At 44.1% G+C, this 20,416-nt stretch overlaps 1 protein-coding gene across 1 annotated transcript in view; it reads left to right on the top strand.

Moving 5' to 3' along the window:
* The window catches only part of TENM4 (teneurin transmembrane protein 4), a 164,687-nt gene extending 152,734 nt beyond the window's left edge, over positions 1–11,953 (top strand). Inside the window, 3 exon segments of the mRNA XM_087722028.1 lie at positions 1,043–2,657; positions 6,352–6,494; positions 10,394–11,953. Coding sequence (XP_087578154.1) covers positions 1,043–2,657; positions 6,352–6,494; positions 10,394–11,152 — 2,517 coding nt within the window. The 3' untranslated portion in view covers positions 11,153–11,953.
* The last annotated feature ends 8,463 nt before the right edge of the window (positions 11,954–20,416 follow it).

Genomic DNA, 20,416 nt, shown 5'->3' with positions numbered 1-20,416 from the left:
CGTGGTGCGCCCACGATCACTCGCGCGGCCGCATTCTGGACTAGCTGTAGTCTTCGGATGCTCTTCAAGGGCAGCCCCATGTAGAACTTCCAGGAGGCCTGTTTTTCACCCTCCTAGAGCCTCCTTGCGGGCCCTGGCATGATGAACAGGCCACATGGAGACTCCTGGGAGGAGATGGGCATGGCCAGCCAGTCCTTTGAACAACCAGTTCAGCGAACCAGATGCAAAATTATGTATATCAGATGCTGAATCCCACCTCTGGAGTCACCCAAGTTGCCTCTTTGAATGGCAATTATCTACTACAGGTAGTCCTTGACTTAGAACCGTTCATTTAGTGAAATGAAGTTCAGAGGCTTGGCAACTGGCATGTATTTATGACTGTTGCATTGTCCCGAGGTTAGGTGAACAACTTTTGTGATCACCCGGCAAGCAAAGTCAATGGGGAAGCCACTTAATTTGTGTTACTAACTTAACAGTTGTGGTGATTCACTTGATTGTAATGACAATCTCTTTTGCCTCTTGGGGAAAAAAATGCACCTTTGGGACTTGAAACTTCTTGTTCTCTCTGGCATGTTTTCATCCTTTTCAAAGTTTTCAGTAACTTTGGACAATGTTGGTCAAAGCGTAAACAATCCACTTTCTGTATTCCACTACAAAACCCAGCCCTAATAATAACGTCAGGAAAATGTTGTCAGGTTTCCGAAAGTTGCCCTTTTGATTCCTGAGCCTCGAGCCAAATTTCAAAAGAAAACCAGCCATTTATTAGGAGCACCATTTTGGCTATACCTTATTGCAGTCAGATCTAAGCCTCATTTGAATTATAGCTGAACTTTACCCCGTTCCTTCCCTCTCCTCAGTCTGTGTCATAAATCACATTCCCCAATGAGGTGCACCCCTAACAAGCCTGCTGTAGTAATCTGAGATCTGACTCTGGCCGAAGGTATCCGTGGAATGCGCTCCCCACCCCCCTTTCTCACCATGGCAACTTTATGAGTTGATAAATGTGCTGGATATAACTTATTTTTTCCTTTTCTGATTACAGTCTATGGTCCTGCTTCTTCACAGTCAACGGCAGTACATTTTTGAATTCGATAAGAACGACCGCTTGTCGTCCGTAACAATGCCCAACGTAGCTCGGCAGACCTTGGAGACACTTCGATCAATTGGCTACTACAGGAATATCTACAGGCCTCCGGAAGGCAATGCCACTGTGGTAGAAGACTTCAATGAGGAATGGCAACTCCTTCACACCTATTACCTGGGGACCGGAAGACGGGTCATCTACAAGTACGGCAAGCTGTCCAAACTGGCAGAGATGCTTTACGACACCACCAAAATCAGCTTCAGCTACGATGAGACCGCAGGCATGTTGAAGACCATCAACTTACAGAACGAAGGGTTCACCTGTACGATCAGGTACCGCCAGATCGGGCCCCTCATTGATCGCCAGATTTTCCGTTTCACAGAAGAAGGCATGGTGAACGCCCGTTTTGATTACAACTACGACAACAGCTTCCGGGTGACCAGCATGCAAGCTGTGATCAACGAAACCCCGTTGCCCATTGACCTCTACCGTTACGACGACGTGTCGGGCAAAACCGAGCAATTTGGCAAATTCGGGGTGATCTATTACGACATCAACCAGATCATCACCACGGCGGTCATGACCCACACAAAACATTTTGACGCGTATGGTCGGATGAAGGAAGTTCAGTATGAAATATTCAGGTCCCTCATGTACTGGATGACCGTACAGTACGACAACATGGGGAGAGTAGTGAAAAAGGAATTGAAGGTGGGCCCTTATGCCAACACTACAAGGTACTCGTACGAATACGATGCCGACGGCCAATTGCAGACGGTGTCCATCAACGAGAAACCGCTCTGGAGATACAGCTACGACCTCAACGGGAATCTCCATTTGTTGAGTCCCGGCAACAGCGCCCGTCTGACGCCGCTGAGGTACGACCTCAGGGACCGGATTACGAGACTGGGCGACGTGCAGTATAAGATGGACGAAGATGGCTTCTTGAGGCAAAGGGGGAATGACATTTTTGAGTACAACTCCGCGGGACTTCTCATCAAGGCGTACAACAAAGCCAACAAATGGAGCGTGAAGTATCATTATGACGGGCTCGGAAGGAGAGTCTCCAGCAAGACTACCCACGGTCATCACCTGCAGTTCTTCTACGCGGACCTCACCAACCCCACCAAGGTCACCCATCTGTACAACCACTCCAGCTCTGAGATAACCTCTCTCTACTACGACCTCCAGGGTCACCTCTTTGCCATGGAAGTGAGCAGTGGAGATGAATTCTACATCGCTTGCGACAACATTGGGACCCCCTTGGCGGTCTTCAGTGGAACCGGCCTCATGATCAAGCAGATCCTTTACACGGCTTACGGAGAGATCTACATGGATACCAACCCAAACTTCCAGATTATCATTGGTTACCACGGAGGGCTGTATGATCCCCTCACCAAACTCATACACATGGGGAAGAGAGACTACGACGTCCTAGCTGGACGATGGACCAGCCCGAACCACGAGATTTGGAAACGTCTTAGCCACAGCAACATCATGCCTTTCAACCTCTACATGTTCAAAAACAACAATCCGATCAGTAACGCCCAGGATATAAAATGCTACATGACAGGTAAAACCCACGTTCAGCTCATTGGTTAACTGCCCAGGGTAGAACTGGGATTTTGGCGGGTAACGCGTGGGGTTTTCCATGATACTCTGGACCTCATCCACAGAACGGACACCATCGCTTACTGGTAAAACACATGCAATTTTCTAGCATCTTCCATTTGTTTGGTGTAGTGGTTAAGGTGCTGGCCTGGAAACCGGGAGAAGGTGAGTTCTAGCCCTGCCTTAGGCATGAAAGCCAGCTGGGTGACTTTGAGCCAATCACCAGGAGACCGTGAGTTCTAGCCCTGCCTTAGGCACGAAAGCCGACTAGTGACTTTGGGCCAATAGTCAGGAGACAGTGAGTTCTAGTCCCTTTTTAAGCATGAAAGCCGATTGGGAGTCTTTGGGCCAATCACCCGGAGACAGTGAGTTCTAATCCTGCCTTAGGCAAGAAACCCGACTATATGATTTTGGACCAATCCCTAAGAGGCGATGAGTTCTAGTCCTGTCTAAGGCACAAAAGCCGACTCAGTAGCTGGGTGACTTTGGTCCAAACACCAGGACCCTGTGAGTTCTAGTTCTACCTTAGGCATGAAGGCCGTCAGGGTGTCGTTGGCCAATCACCAGGAGAGAGTGAGTTCTAGTCACCCAGCCTTAGGCCTGAAACCAGGCTGGGTGACTGCTTGACACTTTCTCTCAGCCCAACCCACCTCACAGGGTGGTTGTTGTGGGGGAGGGGGGAAATAGGAGGGATTATGATCGCTGCCTTGAGTTACTTATAAAAAAAATAGATGAGGTAAAAATATCATAAATAAATAAAGGCTTCAGGAAGTTCTCCGATATCTTTTTGCCTCAGATACCGGAGATTCTGTTGCAGCCCACCAGTGGCCAACGTATCTGGCAGCAAATTTGGGCAGTGAGGAGGGTTGGGGAGGAAGATGGGCCAGTCCTGGAGTCTGGGGAAGGCTCAGATGAGGGTTCAGTGTTGGAGGCAGAGAGGGGGCCAGGGCCGTCTGCCAGTTATCAGCTGCCTTTAAAGTCAGACATCAGTGAGGCAGAAGAACAGCTGGAGCCTGTTCCCAGTGTGCGCATGCACAGAGTTGCCAGACAAAGGGAGCAGCTAAAGAACAGGGGTCGACTTGGGAGTAAGGCCACAGGTGGGACGATGAATGGCCCCTCCCAGAGGAAATAAAAGAGGAGCAAAAGGGGAGTGGAGTTTGCAGGAGACCATTAGTTCACTTCATTGGTTCGTGACTCTCCGAAACTCCTTGCCAAGTTTTGCAGATCTTGGCCTGGCAGCTCTCCAAGCCAGATAAGGTCTGTGACTATAAATCCTCCCTTGAAAGACTTTGCTGGATGTGACTGGGCAGAATTCACAGCAAATTAATCAAAGGGTTTTTTGTCAGGACAAGAAGTTTGCTTCACGCTCTCGGGAAGCCTCGGTCAAAACTGTCTCTCCAATGAGAAGAAACCCTTCTGGGTTGCAAAGAACAAATACTCGGGAGTTAACAGATAACCCTCCTTTTAAAGCAACTGTCCAAGTGGTGTCATCATTCCCTTGCTTGGATTAAAGGGCGATTAACGCCCTTCTAATTTTTTTTGTCACTTGTGCAGGGAGATATTATTGTGGGCCTCAGCTGGCACCCAGATCCTAAACGGCCCCTAAAAAACACTCCATGAAGGGGGATGAGAGAAGCCTGCGAAATCTTTTCTGATCCTGACCTTTCCGTCAAGCCTTTTTAAAAATAACAACGTGGTGAAATGTTAATTCATCCATGAGAATTGGTATTTTAAAGGGCAGCGGGGAAAATAACACAACTGTTGCAGAACAGAATAGAGTAGAATTCTTGATTGGTCAAGTGGGATAGGACCCACAAGGAATTTGTCTTGGAACTAGTTTTAAAATCACAGCCACCTCAATATAGATTTTCTTTAAAAAAAATCAGAAACTCATAAATAACAAGTGGAGTGTGTATTTAAATGTTGATCAGAAAAAGGTGATGGCTGGAGCCTCTATATAGGGTGTATAGATAGAATAGAATTAGAATTGGGATGGGATGGGATAGAAATAGAATAGAACAGAACGGAACAGAATAGAATAGATTTGGAATAGAATAATATTAGAATAAAATAGAATAAAATAAAATGGAATGAAATGGAATAGATTTAGAATAGAATAGTATTAGAATAAAATAGAATAGAACAGAATTAGAATAAAATGGAATGAAATGGAATAGATTTAGAATAGAATAGTATTAGAATAAAATAGTAGAACAGAATTAGAATGAAATGGAATGGATTTAGAATAGAATAGTATTAGAATAAAATAGTAGAACAGAATTAGAATGAAATGGAATAGATTTAGAATAGAATAGTATTAGAATAAAATAGTAGAACAGAATTAGAATGAAATGGAATAGATTTAGAATAGAATAGTATTAGAATAAAATAGTAGAACAGAATTAGAATAAAATGGAATGAAATGAAATGGAATGGAATAGATTTAGAATAGAATAGTATTAGAATAAAATAGTAGAACAGAATTAGAATGAAATGGAATAGATTTAGAATAGAATAGTATTAGAATAAAATAGAATAGAACAGAATTAGAATGAAATGGAATAGAATAGAATAGAATAGAATTATTTATTGGCCAAATGTGATTAGACACATAAGGAATTTGTCTCTGGTGCATATGCTCTAAGTGTACATAAAAAGACAAGATACATTTGTCAGGAATCATAAGGTACAGCACTCAATGATAGTCATAAGGTACAAATAAGCAATCAGGAAATAATCAATATCAATATAAATCGTAAGGATACAAGCAGCAAAGTTACAGTCCTGCAGTTATAAGTGGGAGGAGATGGGTGATAGGAACGATGAGAAGGCTAATAGTAATAGTAATGAAGTCTTAGTGAATGATTTGACAGTGGGGAGGGAATTATTTGTTTAGCAGAGTGATGGCGTTCGTGGGAAAACTGTCCTTCTGTCGAGTTGTTCTGGTGTGCAGTGCTCTATAGCATCATTTTGAGGGTAGGAGTTGAAACAATTTATGTCCAGGATGCGAGGGGTCTGTATTTTCACAGCCCTCTTTTTGACTCATGCAGTTTACAGGTCCTCAATGGAAAGCAGGTTGGCAGTAATTGTTTTTTTCTCCAGTTCTGATTATCCTCTGAAGTCTCTGTCTGTCTTATTGGGTTGCAGAACCAAACAGACAGCTATAGAGGTGGAGATGACAGACTCAATAATGCCTCTCAGGATTCGGATATGTCTAGTTTAATGAAAAGAAGGACCAGGGGAGACATGCTAGCTTTCTTCCAATATCTCAGAGGTTGCCCCAAAGAAGGGGGTGTCAAGCTATACTCCCAACGCACCTTGAGGGTAGGACAAGAAGCAATGGGTGGGAACTAATCAATGAGAGAAGCAACTTAGAACTGAGGAGAAACTTCCTGACAGTTAGAACAATTAATCAGTGGAACAGAAGTTGCCTCCAGAAGTTGTGAATGCTCCAACACTGGAGGTTTTTAAGAAGAGATTGGACAATCACTTGTCTGAAGTGGTGTAGGGTTTCCTGCCTAAGCAGGGGGTTGGACTAGAAGACCTCCAAGGTCCCTTCCAACTCTGCTATTCTGTTCTATTCTGTTGCGTCTATTGAGTACCGCTTATGCTGCACCTGTGCATTTAACCTTCCGGTTTTTCTCTTCCCACTCCAGATGTCAACAGCTGGCTGCTTACCTTTGGTTTCCAGTTGCACAACGTTATCCCTGGGTATCCTAAGCCTGACATGAACGCTATGGAGCCATCCTATGAGCTCAGCCACACCCAGCTGAAAACCCAGGAATGGGACAATAGCAAGGTAGCTAGTGGCACTTTGAGGAACTCCCAGCATCTTTTGACTACTGGAAAGAGCCACTTTTGAATGGTTGTTACCTTATCCCAGGGGAAACATCCACTGGGAGGTGGGGAATGTGTACAGATAGGCCATAACTTACCATAATTCGCTTTAATGACTGTTCAAAGTTACAACAGCATTGAAAAAGATGACTTAGGACTATTTTTCACACCTTGACAGCATCTTCAAATGAATTAGGCCATGCATGGTATCCCTGTACCCCGTTTTGGTCCTTGAAAGCCTCCTGCACCAATCTGGGATCCAAAATGGGGCGCGGGGGGGGGGTGTAGGGTGCATGCGCAGGGGATGCTCAAATTGTATTTTGGGGGTTCGGGTGCATTTGGGCACTTTGGGCCCTCGGCAGCGAAAAGGTTAACCATCACTGGTATAGGATCTGCTTTTTAAGCAGGGGGCTGGATTAGAAGACCTCCAAGGTCCCTTCCAGCTCTACTCCGATTCTGATCCAGACAATGGGTTCCCATAACCAACACCACATTTTCTTAACAAATATTGCAGAAAAGGTCTTAAAATCAGGCACAATCCTATATTGGCCCACTTAATGGCCACATTTTCTTTTAAAACATTGCAGAAAAGGTCTTAAAATCAGGCACAATCCTGTATTGGCCCACTTAATGGCCACATTTTCTTAACAAACATTGCAGAAAAGGTCTTAAAATCAGGCACAATCCTATATCTGCCCACTTAATGGCCACATTTTCTTAACAAACATTGCAGAAAAGGTCTTAAAATCAGGCACAATCCTACATGGACCCACTTAATGACCACATTTTCTTAACAAACATTGCAGAAAAGGTCTTAAAATCAGGCACAATCCTGTATCGGCCCACTTAATGTCCACATTTTCTTAACAAACATTGCAGAAACGTGACCCGTCAAAAGCGCGGACGGCAAAAGCGCGATCAACAAAATCGCGCCTTTGACGTCATCACAGCGCGACGAAAAATATCGAAAAATTCAAAGAAAAATTAATAAAAATTAATTTAAAGCAAGCCGATTCACATAAAGGTAAGGGTTAGGGTTAGGGTTAGGGTTAGGGTTAGGGTTAGGGTTAGGGTTAGGGTTAGGTTAAGGGTTAGGGTTAGCTTTAGAGCGTTAGCGTTAGCGTTAGGGTTAGGATAAGGGTTAGCGTTAGGTTTTTCGTTACTTTAACGGTTAGGTTTAGGGTTAGGTTTAGGGTTAGGTTAAGAGTTAGGTTTAGGGTTAGGTTTAGGGTTAGGTTTGGGGGGCTTAGGGTAAGGTTTTCGCTTTATTTTTACATTTTTCGATCTTTTTCGTCGCGCTGTGATGACGTCACAGCGCGCTTTTGTCGAGCGCGATTTTGTCCTATGCGCTTTTGTGGTGGAACCTGCAGAAAAGGTCTTAAAATCAGGCACAATCCTATATCTGCCCACTTAATGGCCACATTTTCTTTAAAAACATTGCAGAAAAGGTCTTAAAATCAGGCATAATCCTACATGGACCCACTTAATGACTGGCACAAATGACAACCATTGTTCCAGGCTCAGTTACGTCGTAACTCGAGGACTAACCTGTACAACAGGGCTTTTCAAACGTGGCAATTTTAAGAAATCTGGATTCAACACATCTTAAATTTGCTGTGTTTGAAAAACCTTACTCTACAGCACGACAATTCTCTGAAAAGTTTGGCGTTATCAGGTATCCCGTCTATATTTCCTGGATTTTTTTTTCCTTCCTTCCTTCCTTTGGGGAACAGAAAGATGAAACAACACAGGGAACAGATTTCAAAAGCGAGATCCGTTTTCTCTTTGAGCTCTGCTGGATCTCTTTGTGTCCCTTTTAAAACACAAAATGCAGCCTCAGAGCATAGAAATTCCTTTTTATCTTCCTTTCTTTTTTTGTAAAAGTTTTTCCCCCCAATATAAACATATACACATCTTATAGGCAGTACATTGACTGGGTTAAGTCTTTTTTTAAAATCTCATAAACAACAGTGACACAAATAAGTATGTGTACTTCAAATCTTCCAACCTCAACAATATTGGACTCTTTCCATTATTCTTTTTCCAATCATTCATTTAAACATAGATAGCATTTCTTTTTGCCCTCTATTTATTATCCCCTGCTAAATAATATCATTTAATATATATTTTTTTTTTAAAAATACTTATTATTCCACCATAATTTCAATGTTTCAAATGTGTAGAGTTGCGAATAACACCAATAATTAACAACATTGATCAATTCTGGGAATTTATCTCAATCTCCCCATAATTTCTAATCCTTACTATTTTAATCCTTACTAGTTTTTATCTTTCTGAGGAGAAACCAACTGCCCTCCATGCATTACTTTATTATTTAAAGCGGCTTTCCGAAGGCTTCTTTCGAGATAACAAAGAGGTTTTTTTTAATTACAATTCCAGTGATATTCATGATAACATTTCTAAAAATTGTTTTTAAAATGGCGTAACTCTGAATTTTGGAGAAACTCCCCATTCTTTTGGCCCAAACTGCAACTTACGATGGAAATTGGGACCAGAATTTTCATTGCTAATTTTCAATGCTGTTGTTAAATGACTCGGGCCTGAATTTACAACCCGGGTTTGTTTTTTTCGTGATGTGAACCACTGCAGTTGTTAAGTGAATCACATGGTCATTAAGTGAATCAGGCTGGGAAGGTGACAAAATAGCAGTCACATGACCCCGGAACTCTGCAACCACTGTAAATACATATTGGTTGTTACGTGACCAAATTTTGATTGCATGACTTTGAGAATGCCGCGGTGGTTGTAAGATGAGGACTGGTTGCAAGTCATTATTTCAATGGTTTTGTTGCTTTGAGCAGTCACTAAAGGAATGGTGTAAGTCGAGGACTATCTGTAAGTAATTTGCGAGGGCTTTATGATCATCTAGGGGCGCAGTGGCTCAGTGGCTAAGACGCTGAGCTTGTCGATCAGAAAGGTCGGCAGTTCGGCGATTCGAATCCCTAGCACCGCGTAACGGAGGGAGCTCCCGTGACTTGTCCCAGCTTCTGCCAACCTAGCAGTTCGAAAGCAGGTAAAAAATGCAAGTAGAAAAATAGGAACCACCTTTGGTGGGATGGTAACAGCGTTCCATGCGCCTTCGGCGTTGAGCCATGCCAGCCACATGACCACGGAGACGTCTTCGGACAGTGCTGGCTCTTCGGCTTTCAAACGGAGATGAGCACCGCCCCCTAGAGTCGGGAACGACTCGCACATATGTGTGAGGGGAACCTTTACCTTTAGTATGAGCATCTAAACTTTTTGTGTCCTTCCTTGCCACAGTTGATAAGCAGATCTGGCTTCCCCATTGACTTCGCTTGTCTGAAGGTCGCAAAAGTTGATCACATGACCCCGGGGAAATGGCCACCGTCATAAATACGAATCAGTTGCCAAGCATCCCAATTTTGATCACATGACCATGGGGATGCGACAAGGATCGTAATGTGAAAAACTGGTCATAAGTCACTTTTTTCAGTGCCGTTGTAACTTTGAATTGTCATTAAATGAATGTTTGTAAGTAGAGGATTACCCAGTACAATGGGCTCACTTAAAGACCACCACATTCCTTTAACGACTGTGGTGTTTGCTTAACAACCGTTGCGAAAAGGTAATAAAATCAGACACAGTCATGTGGCCTCCTGCTTAAAGAGAGTCCCGGCTTATGACCATAATTCCAGGCTAAATTCTGGTTGTGAGTTCAGGACCAGTTCCTGCACTTAAAGAGAGTCCCAGTTTATGACCATAATTCCGGGCTCAGTTCCGGTCGTGAGTTAAGGACCACCTATAAAATGGTGTCGTACATCCCTCTTGTGTCTAACATGAGTCCCTCTCTTTTCCATCTCCCTTCCTGCCCCTCCTCAGTCAATCTTAGGGGTGCAGTGCGAAGTCCAGAAACAGCTGAAGGCCTTCGTCACGTTGGAGAGCTTCGAACAGATCTACACGTCGAGCATCGCTGGGTGCCAAGAAGTCCAGGAGAACCGCCATTTTGCCTCGGGAGACTCCATCGTCGGCAAAGGGGTCAAATTTGCCATGAAAGACGGCCGGGTGACCACCGATATCATCAGCAGCGCCAACGAGGACGGGCGGAGAGTCGCCGCCATCCTCAACAACGCCTATTACCTGGAGAACTTGCACTTCACCATCGACGGCACGGACACCCACTACTTCGTCAAGCCCGGGCCGTCGGAGAGCGACTTGTCCATCCTTGGCCTCAGCGGGGGGCGGCGGACCTTGGAGAACGGTGTCAACGTCACCGTCTCCCAAATCAACACCGTGCTCAGCGGGAGGACTAGACGCTACACGGACATCTCGCTCCAGTTCGGAGCCCTGTGCCTCAACACCCGATACGGGACCACGTTGGATGAGGAGAAGAGCCGCGTCTTGGAATTGGCCAGGCAACGGGCCGTGGCTCACGCCTGGGCTCGGGAGCAACAGAGACTACAGGACGGGGAGGAGGGTAGCCGGTCCTGGACCGAGGGGGAGAAGCAGCAACTGCTGAACACGGGACTCGTTCAGGGGTACGACGGCTACTTCGTCATCTCCGCCGAACAGTATCCGGAACTCTCCGACAGTGCGAACAATATCCATTTTATGCGACAGAGCGAAATGGGGAGAAGGTGACAGAGAGGGGACGATGCGTTGACTTCTTGCCAAAGACCGCTGCTTAAGACTGCGACGTACTTGAGCCTTCTTCTTTTCTTTTTTCTAAACAAAAAGGAAAACAAAACAAAAAACAAAACAGAGACACAAAAGAACTTTACGGAAAACAGGCAAGGTGGAGGAAAAAACACGGTGGCACCATAGCTCAGGCAACATCCTTTATTTTGGGATTTTTTTTCTCGTTTCAAGTGGCTTTCTCACCTTTGGCTGTTTTTCATTCCTTCTCTTCCCTCCATCCCCCCTTCCCTTTTCTCTCCTATCCATCTTCTCTTTTTGGAAGTGTCATTTCGCCATTGTGTGTTGAGCCCCTTGTGCAAAAAAAAAAAGAAAATGCTTGAAGGTTGGGGAGGTGTCGGTTTCAACCCCCTGGTTGGTTTTCTTTCGTTGTGTTTCCTATTTTTATTTTTAACGGGGTGAAGAAAAGAAAAGGGGAAAAAAATAGCCTCTGTATTAGGTTTGGGGGTTCACCTTTCCTAGCGGGAGCATAGAGAAAAAAAATTAAGGAATAAGAGGATTCGTGAGGAACGAAAACAGGAAGAAGAAGAAGGCATCATCACGGAGAAGAAGAAAAATTCACAATTTCCTGCAGCGCCGTGTGAAGAAACCGTAGCAGGTCCTTCAAACCTTACGGTGAGCCTCAAAAGAAGAACTTGTGGGCTTGTTTTTACATTGGCCATTCTTTCTTCCTAACCCCCCGATGCTGTTTCGGGGTCATTTGCCGAAAGGTGGCCGAAACCGCTGCATCTTAAAAGACTTGTGAGCTTAATCCTTTCTCTTTTTAAATTTATTTTTTAATGGGTCTTTTTTTTTTTTTTTTACGACAATAGGTTATTTTGTTCCAGCGGTTTTGTTTTCTGCCGTTGTGTGACAGAGGATGTGTCTTTTTTTGTCCTTCGAGGGGGAAAAAAAACACCCATCGCAGCTATCGGAGCGGGGTGGGAAACGAAAAGGTGGGGGGGGAAGGAAATTCACGTTATTGCTGCACATACTGTTAGATGGGAAGCACCGATGATGTATATTTGTCAACAGTAAACCCTCCTTAAATATATAGTATTTCTGTACACCAAGCGAAGCGTGTTTAACTCTTGAGACCTTCTTCTCTGACCCATGGAGGTTTTGTCTAGAGTTAGGGTCATCCTTCATGATGAAAATCCCAATTCCTCCATATATATATTCAGAGCCACTGATGTGAGAGTTACAGCAAGCGCCTCCTATTTTTTATTTTAATGAAGCTATCAGCGTTCCAAGTATCATGTAGAATTAAATCAGAGTCCAAGGCAAAACGATCCTCAAAGTTCCAATTTAATAAAGCAGACATCTTAGCACATCTGTGAAATCCCAGTTCTAAAGAGCTTCCTGGGGTTCCCGCCCAGTTAAAAGTTCATGATCTTGTCCCCACGCCCACAAATCCATCACATGGTCCAATCTTCTTCTTCCACGCTGTCATCTTCTTCCACGCTGTTGATTTGTTATTGTATACCCTTCCCTTTGTGATTGTAAGCCGCCCTGAGTCCCCTCAGGGAGAAGGGCGGCCTATAAGTCTTATTAAAATCTATAAATCTATAAAAATCTCCACCCAGCTGCTTCCGGTCAGGTGTAAAAGTGCGGAGACTAGAAGATGACTTTGGTCTTCTAGGAAAGAATGACAACAGCACATTCCACAATCCTACTCCTTTCTATTCCCCCTTCCCATCAACTCTACTAATGAAACAGCATAATGAAATAAGAGAAAGTGTGGCAGGCCAAAATTCTAAAAGGAATATAAATGCAGGCCCGACAGAAGCATCTTAATAGATAAAGAGATGCTTGCTTCCTTTCTCCACGGCCCGCTTTTATTAAAATAGTCTTCTCCAGTGCTGGGATGGTTTTTAAGAAGGTTAGGGTTGGTGGCGGATGGTCCATAAGGAGACAGATATGTCAAACAGTCTCCCAAGCAGTTACTGTACTAAAATCAAACCCAAACATTTGTCTTGGATGAATTTGATAGCTCTGTCCAAATTTGATAGCTCTGTCCGGTCCTACGGACGTCGACTTTTCAACTACACAAACCAGTTTATCTTACTTCCAACTACAAATATCAGATTCCCTGTGCTTGTTTTCAGGAGGGTAGGAGTCATTGGTGGGTTCCTACCGGTTAGGACCGGTTCGGTTGAACTAGGAGTGGCTTAGCGGCCTGTATCCCTGGAACCGGCAGCGACCCAGGCCTGCCACGCCCCCAAACTAGTTCTCCAGGCAGCGCCATAGGTGCCGACATCTTGGTTTTTTTGCCTCTGCGCATGCCCAGAACAATTTTTATTGCACTGCACATGTGCGCACAGCAAGCATCAAGCACGCCTGTGTGCAGTGCGCCCACGAGCGAGCTGGCAGTAGTGCCTGCCAGAACCCACCCCTGGCATAGCTACAAAGGGTCTATGACAGAAGTCAGCAACCGGTGGCTCTGAGCCGCATGTGGCTCTTTCATTCCTCTGTTGTGGCTCCCTGTCGCTGATTGGCACCACAATTTTGAAAGGAAGATCCGATTTTTTTTGGTGGGGGGGAGCAGGGCATGCCAGGAGGAGACTCTATGACAAGGGGTGGGTTTTCTGGTCAGCTGCACAATTGATAGGGCTTTTGGTTAGGACAGGTAGAGGAAAAAGGACGCTACGCTAGGAGGAGACTCTATGATGGAGGAACCGGATTTCCCGTCGGCTCCAGAATAGAAGGGAGGGGGCTTCTGGTTAGGGCCTTTCAACTCTTTGAGTGTTTAAAGTTGCTGACCAGTGGTGGGTTTCCAAATTCTTTATTAGCTGTTCGCTCACGCGCTCTCGCACGCACACACACGGACAACATGCGCAGAAGCAGGTGGGCGGAGCCTCCCTCCACCCCTACAACAATCCGGGCTGAACCCAGAGCAACCCACCTCTGTTGCCAACCCCCTAATCTATGACAATTTGCCGCAACCGATTTGCCACAGGGCAAGTCACTGTGGGACCAGCGTTTGCCTAATATCCAAGAAAGGTGGAATAGAATCATTAAAGAAAGGATGCGGAAGAAGGGACTGGATGAAATGTGAAGGGCAGAAGTTGAAATGATTTTTTTTCCCCATTTATTTTAAATAGGATCGTTCAATTGTCCCATGGGGAGTTGGCTGTGATGGGTTTGTCCCATTCCGCCCCTAACTATTTGGAGGAAACCGTTTGTTGATTTAACATCATCTTGTAATTTAGTATCATCTTGTTGTTTTTCAAAAGGCAACTCAGACTTCCTTGGGTGTTTTTTTTTTTTTCCTTTAAAAAAAGTTTCGCTTCTCATCCGAAAAGCTTCTTCAGTTCTTCTTCAGGTGAAGCTTCGCCGTTGTCCCAAAGGTGCTTATTCCAAACTTTCTCGGCTTCTTCAGAACTGAAAAAGCTTCTTGTATGAGAAGCAAAATGTTTTCAGAAGCAAATTAAAAAACAAGGAAGTTCGGTTGACTTTTGGAAAAAGCGTTTTTGGGGACAAGCATGACATGGATGATTGAAAATCCTCATAGGCATCTTGCAAAAACAGGATTAAATTTAGGGCACTAGGAACCAAGAACCTATTAGCTAGAAAAGGATGGTATTGTGCCTCCAGCTGCATTCTGTCCTCTAATTTCAAAACTGGGATGGCTTTCACAGGTAATCCTCAACTTACGACAGTGGTGGGTTTCAAAAATTTTTCGAACCTACTCTGTGGGTGTGGTCTCCTTTGTGGGAGTGGCTTGCCAGCCATGTGACCTGGTGGGAGTGGCTTGCTGGCCATGTGTTTTCTTCTCTCTCTCTCTCTCTCTCTCTCTCTCTCTCTCCTTCCTTTTGTCTCTGTCCCTTTTTCCTTTTTTTCTTTCATCTCTCTCACTTTTTCTTTCTTTTTTCTTTTTTTATTTCTTTCTTCCTTTCTTTCTCTTTCTCTCTCTGTGTGAGTCTGTCTGTGTGTGTGTGTGTGTGAGTGGTGGGTTTCAAAAAATTTTGAAACCTCTTCTGCAGGTGTGGCCTGCTTTCCGGGTCCACTGGTGGAACCTCTACTAACCGGTTCGGTAGATTTGACGAACCGGTTCTACCGAACTGGTGCGAACTGGTAGGAACCCACCTCTGACTTACGACCACAATTTATGTCGTCGAGTGAGAAATTTGTCGCGTGAGTTTTGCCCCCATTTTACCATCCTTCTCGCCACATTTGTTAAGTGAATCACTGCCATTGTTAAATTAACAACACTGCCATTAAGCAAATCTGGCTTCCGCATCAACTTTGCTTGTCAGAAGGTCGCAAAAGGGGGATCGCGTAACCCCAGGAACACTGCAACCGTCGTAAAAACGAGCCCATTGTCAAACATTTGAATGTCAGTCACTGCTGCGTCAGTGGTCGTAAGTGTGAAAAATGGGTCACAAGTCACTTTTTTCAGTGGCGTGGTTAACTTCAAATGGTCACTCAGTGAACTGTTGTAAATTGAGGACTACCTGGGCGGCTCTTTGCAAAGAAAATCTATTCCCAGGACTGCTGGGGATCATGTTACCTCAATGTGCCTGGATTAGTTGCTTTTGTGTATAAATTATCCCCATCTAACTTAAGAGATTCCAAAGACTTTGATGTGGTTGAGATAAGGCCAGCAAAATAGAAACATCTGGAAACCAGTGGCAGTGGGTGAACTATAGGGCAGACGGGACAGAAATATTAAGCAGATGCTGTTCCCCCTTCCATTTTTTTTCATCTCATATGAAAAAACCTCCTATTTTTACATTGTTTTTCACACATAAACCCCCACGGATACTTAAAGCTTTCCGAGTATCGTGAGATTAAAATCTAACCAGAGCGGCTTCTATTTTTAAAAAATCCTGATTTCCTGATAGATGTATCCAGGTGAAAACTGAATATATAAATGAAAATCCTTGCAATGGGAAGAAACATGTTCTTCCCACACTAAAGGAGGATCTGATCAATCCAGGTTTTGGGGCCGAGCAAAAGAAAATTTTAGTTTGAGTACGACAAGAAGAAAGATTACCCTGAATTGCTTGTTTATTAGTTTTTCTTGAGACCCAAGTCACACCATCACGCTGTGACTTCTTGTTATCCAATCTAAAGGCGATGTTTTTGGAATGAAAAAAATTATCTTCACCCACTTATAGAAAACCAGAATCTTTACTGAATGTTCCCAGACACATTTAACCACGTTTCAACGTTTAGGGCAGGGGTATCCAGCCTTGGCAATTTGAAGACTTGTGGACTTCAACTCCCAGAATTCCTCAGTCAGCATGGCAAGCCAGGGAATTCTGGGAGTTGAAGTCCACACGTATGGCAGACTGGGGAATTCTGGGAGTTGAAGTCCACAAGTATGGCAGATTGGAGAATTCTGGGAGTTGAAGTCCACACGTATGGCAGATTGGGGAATTCTGGGAGTTGAAGTCCACAAGTGTGGTAGATTGGGGAATTCTGGGAGTTGAAGTCCACACGTATGGCAGACTGGGGAATTCTGGGAGTTGAAGTCCACAAGTATGGCAGATTGGAGAATTCTGGGAGTTGAAGTCCACAAGTATAGCAGATTGGAGAATTCTGGGAGTTGAAGTCCACAAGTATGGCAGATTGGAGAATTCTGGGAGTTGAAGTCCACAAGTATGGCAGATTGGAGAATTCTGGGAGTTGAAGTCCACAAGTATGGCAGATTGGGGAATTCTGGGAGTTGAAGTCCACAAGTATGGCAGATTGGAGAATTCTGGGAGTTGAAGTCCACAAGTATGGCAGATTGGAGAATTCTGGGAGTTGAAGTCCACAAGTATGGCAGATTGGAGAATTCTGGGAGTTGAAGTCCACAAGTATAGCAGATTGGAGAATTCTGGGAGTTGAAGTCCACAAGTATGGCAGATTGGAGAATTCTGGGAGTTGAAGTCCACAAGTATGGCAGATTGGAGAATTCTGGGAGTTGAAGTCCACAAGTATAGCAGATTGGAGAATTCTGGGAGTTGAAGTCCACAAGTATGGCAGATTGGAGAATTCTGGGAGTTGAAGTCCACAAGTATGGCAGATTGGAGAATTCTGGGAGTTGAAGTCCACAAGTATGGCAGATTGGGGAATTCTGGGAGTTGAAGTCCACAAGTATGGCAGATTGGGGAATTCTGGGAGTTGAAGTCCACAAGTATGGCAGATTGGAGAATTCTGGGAGTTGAAGTCCACAAGTTTGTCTGATTGGAGAATTCTGGGAGTTTCTTTTTTGAGATTTTGAGGGATATCATAAATTAATACAAAGATTGGCCCCTTCCTTCCTTCAACAACCAATCAAATGCCACTTCTTTGGCTTGCCAATTTTTTAGACCCCCTTCAACCATTCTTCTCCAAGGAGAAGGACCTTGACAAGGACCTTGCTTTTAGGATCAAACAATTCCCACCGTCCTGATTTTGCCTCCCAAGACAAGAAATAAGACATATTTCCTCTGTTCACACACTTGCGCTCCTCCACAACACACACACAACCACTTTACAAGTCAAGAATTGTCCCCAACGCGAGGAAAAAGTTGTGAAAACACGAACAAAATTCCAGCAAAAACGTGAATCTAGATTTCTCCCACAGCAAGCCCTGATTTGATGCTCCCGTACTGCTGAATATCTCAAACCGAAGAATTATTCTAGTGACACGCCCCATCATTGTGCACACACGCTGAGCAGTGTGAAAAATGCCATTAAAAGTGTGTTTTCTAATATAGCATCAGCACCTGATAAAATTGATGCCTTATGATAAAAAGGGATAAAAGCCACTGGGTGACATTTGAAATAAAATCCATCCCATTAGACCAGTATTTCTCAACCTTGGTGACTTTAAGTCCTGGGGACTTCAACTCCCAGAATTCCCCAGCCAGCACAGCTGTGCTGGCTAGGGAATTCTGGGAGTTGAAGTCCCCAGGACTTAAAGTCGCCAAGGTTGAGAAACACTGCATTAGACGTTCCCAGGTAGTCCTCAACTTACGACCACAGTGGAACCCAGAATGTCCATTGCTAAGTGAGAACATTTGTTAAGGGCGCTTTGTCCCACTTTACGACTTTTCTTGCCGCAGTTGTTAAGTGAATCGCCGCAGTTGTTAAATGAATACGGCTATTGTTCGGCGAATCTGGCCCTCCCCGTTGACTTGGCTTGTCAGAAAGTCACAAAAGGGGAATCACATGACTCCGGGACACTGGGACCGTCATAAGTGCAAGTCAGTTGCCAAGCATTTGAATGTAAATCACATGACCATTGGGGTGTGTGTGCTGCAACGGTCACAAGTTTGAAAATTCAATTCAATTCAAACCTTTATGGTCGGAGTACAACAGGGTCACAAGTCCCTTTTTTCACTTGTATCTTCAAAGGGTCACTAAGCCGAGCGTTTGTAAATCGAGGACCACCTGTGTAAATCTCTCAGAATAAATTGGCATGTTTTTATTTGTGTCCTATCCAAAACAACTCCGATCCCCAAAAAAAGCATTTTGGAACAAAACTTAAAGAGAAAAGATGACGAGGACAAAAACGTTTATTTTTTAAAGAAAGAAAATTGAGAAAAAATATATATAATCTAGACCCAATTAGGAACGGAGGGCGTTTAAAACGAATTTAATAAGATGATTTCCTGCAGAAAAGATCTCGGTGGAGGTTAACTGGAGTTGAAAAAAGGCTTTCCCGCCATCTTGAAGCCTCTTTGTATAGATTCCACTTCGTTTCAAGGTGGTTTGTGATCAGTCAAGATCGGTCAAAATGGCAATGAGGAAACTTCGATTCAGAGTTTCCTTGCACTGTCGTTCTGCTTGTCCCAAAGGTGCTTTTTTCAAGAGGCAACTGAACTTGGTTTGTTTTTCCTTGAAAACGTTTCGCTTCTCATCCCAAGAAGCTTCTTCAGTTCTGAAGAAGCAAAACGTCTTCCAAGCGGGGGGAAAAAAATCCAATAAAGTCCATTGGCCACTTGAGAAAACAACCATGACCTGAATGACTGAGAATCTCCATAGACATCTGTTCTGACCCCCTTCTCCATCCACTAACGAATGCCGAGACAAGCTTAACTGGAATGTACTTTAATAGCAAGACACCAAAACCTCGGTGGCTGAAAGCCAAGCAGAACAAACAGATAAGGACCTTGGCAGCAACTCAGACAAGTCTCGGCAGCAATCCAGCTTGCCAAGCTAGTTACAAAAGTTCTCCAACTTTTAGTCAATACGTTGACTTCTGCAAAAGGCGCGTGTGCACAAGCAGTCCTTTTTATAGTCTGGAGAGGAGCCTAATGACCACCAGCTGAGTGCAATTACCTCCTGTACTTGCACAACTGTTCCTGACGCCTATTAGCTCTTCGGTGCCGGGCATCCAGGAACAACTCACTACTGGCTTCCGGATCACTCTCCTTTGTCTCCTCCCCACTGGTTCCATGCTCAGGCCCCTTCTGGTGGCCAACCAGCCTCTCTGCGCCCTGCTTGGAGTCGGAACCCTGTCCAGGGTCCTCCACATCCTCCAGAGCTGACTCATAGTGCCCCTCGCTGTCGGAGTCTGGTGGCAACTCCAACACCTCCTGCTGGGCCACAACAGACATCCATCTGCATCTCACCCTCAATCTTTTAATCTTATATCAATGTGCCTCAAGAATATTAAATAAACTGGGGGTTATTATTTTCAGAGTAGAAGGATCCATCCTGAATTTATCCTGACGGTGACAATCCTACAAGAATGTTAGTAGCAACCATCTTCACAAACCTATGAACCGACAATTAAAATAGATGTGTGAGAATATATTTGCACATAACACACCAAGGAATGAAGGGAAGTTACGATAACTGTTAGGAGCAGTATATCATTGGTCTATTTTATCTGTGATAAATAAATAAATAAAATACACTTTATATAAAAGGGAAATATATTTTGCCCCTCAGGCTGGTTTGAGAAGAAGACTTTCTGTCAAAAAAACACACAATTGCGATCCCAGCACTGTCAAACGGAAAAAAATGAATAATTGTTCTTGTTACTTTGTGTAAATTTCCTCGAGGTTTGGAACTGATCTTTTTCTCGAGGTTTCCTTTTTTTTTTCCTCTTCACACTTTTGTGTTTCTAACACTGTATTCTTGACTGTAAATAAAACGACCTTGTAAATACATTGCAGATGTAGATACCTTCTAGAAAACAAAACTCAAAACGAAGACAAAAAAAATAAAATTCTCTCGGAAGAGAAGTGACCACGTGTAGCCTTCGGTGACAAATAAAAAGGATATTTTGTGTTTAAAAAAAAAAAA

Source organism: Thamnophis sirtalis, unplaced genomic scaffold, assembly GCF_051295495.1.
Source record: "Thamnophis sirtalis isolate CommonGarterSnake01/CBP01778 unplaced genomic scaffold, rThaSir2_p1.2 scaffold_8, whole genome shotgun sequence".
NCBI classification, from domain to species: Eukaryota; Metazoa; Chordata; class Lepidosauria; order Squamata; family Natricidae; genus Thamnophis; species Thamnophis sirtalis.
This window is presented reverse-complemented; position numbering and strand designations above follow the sequence as displayed.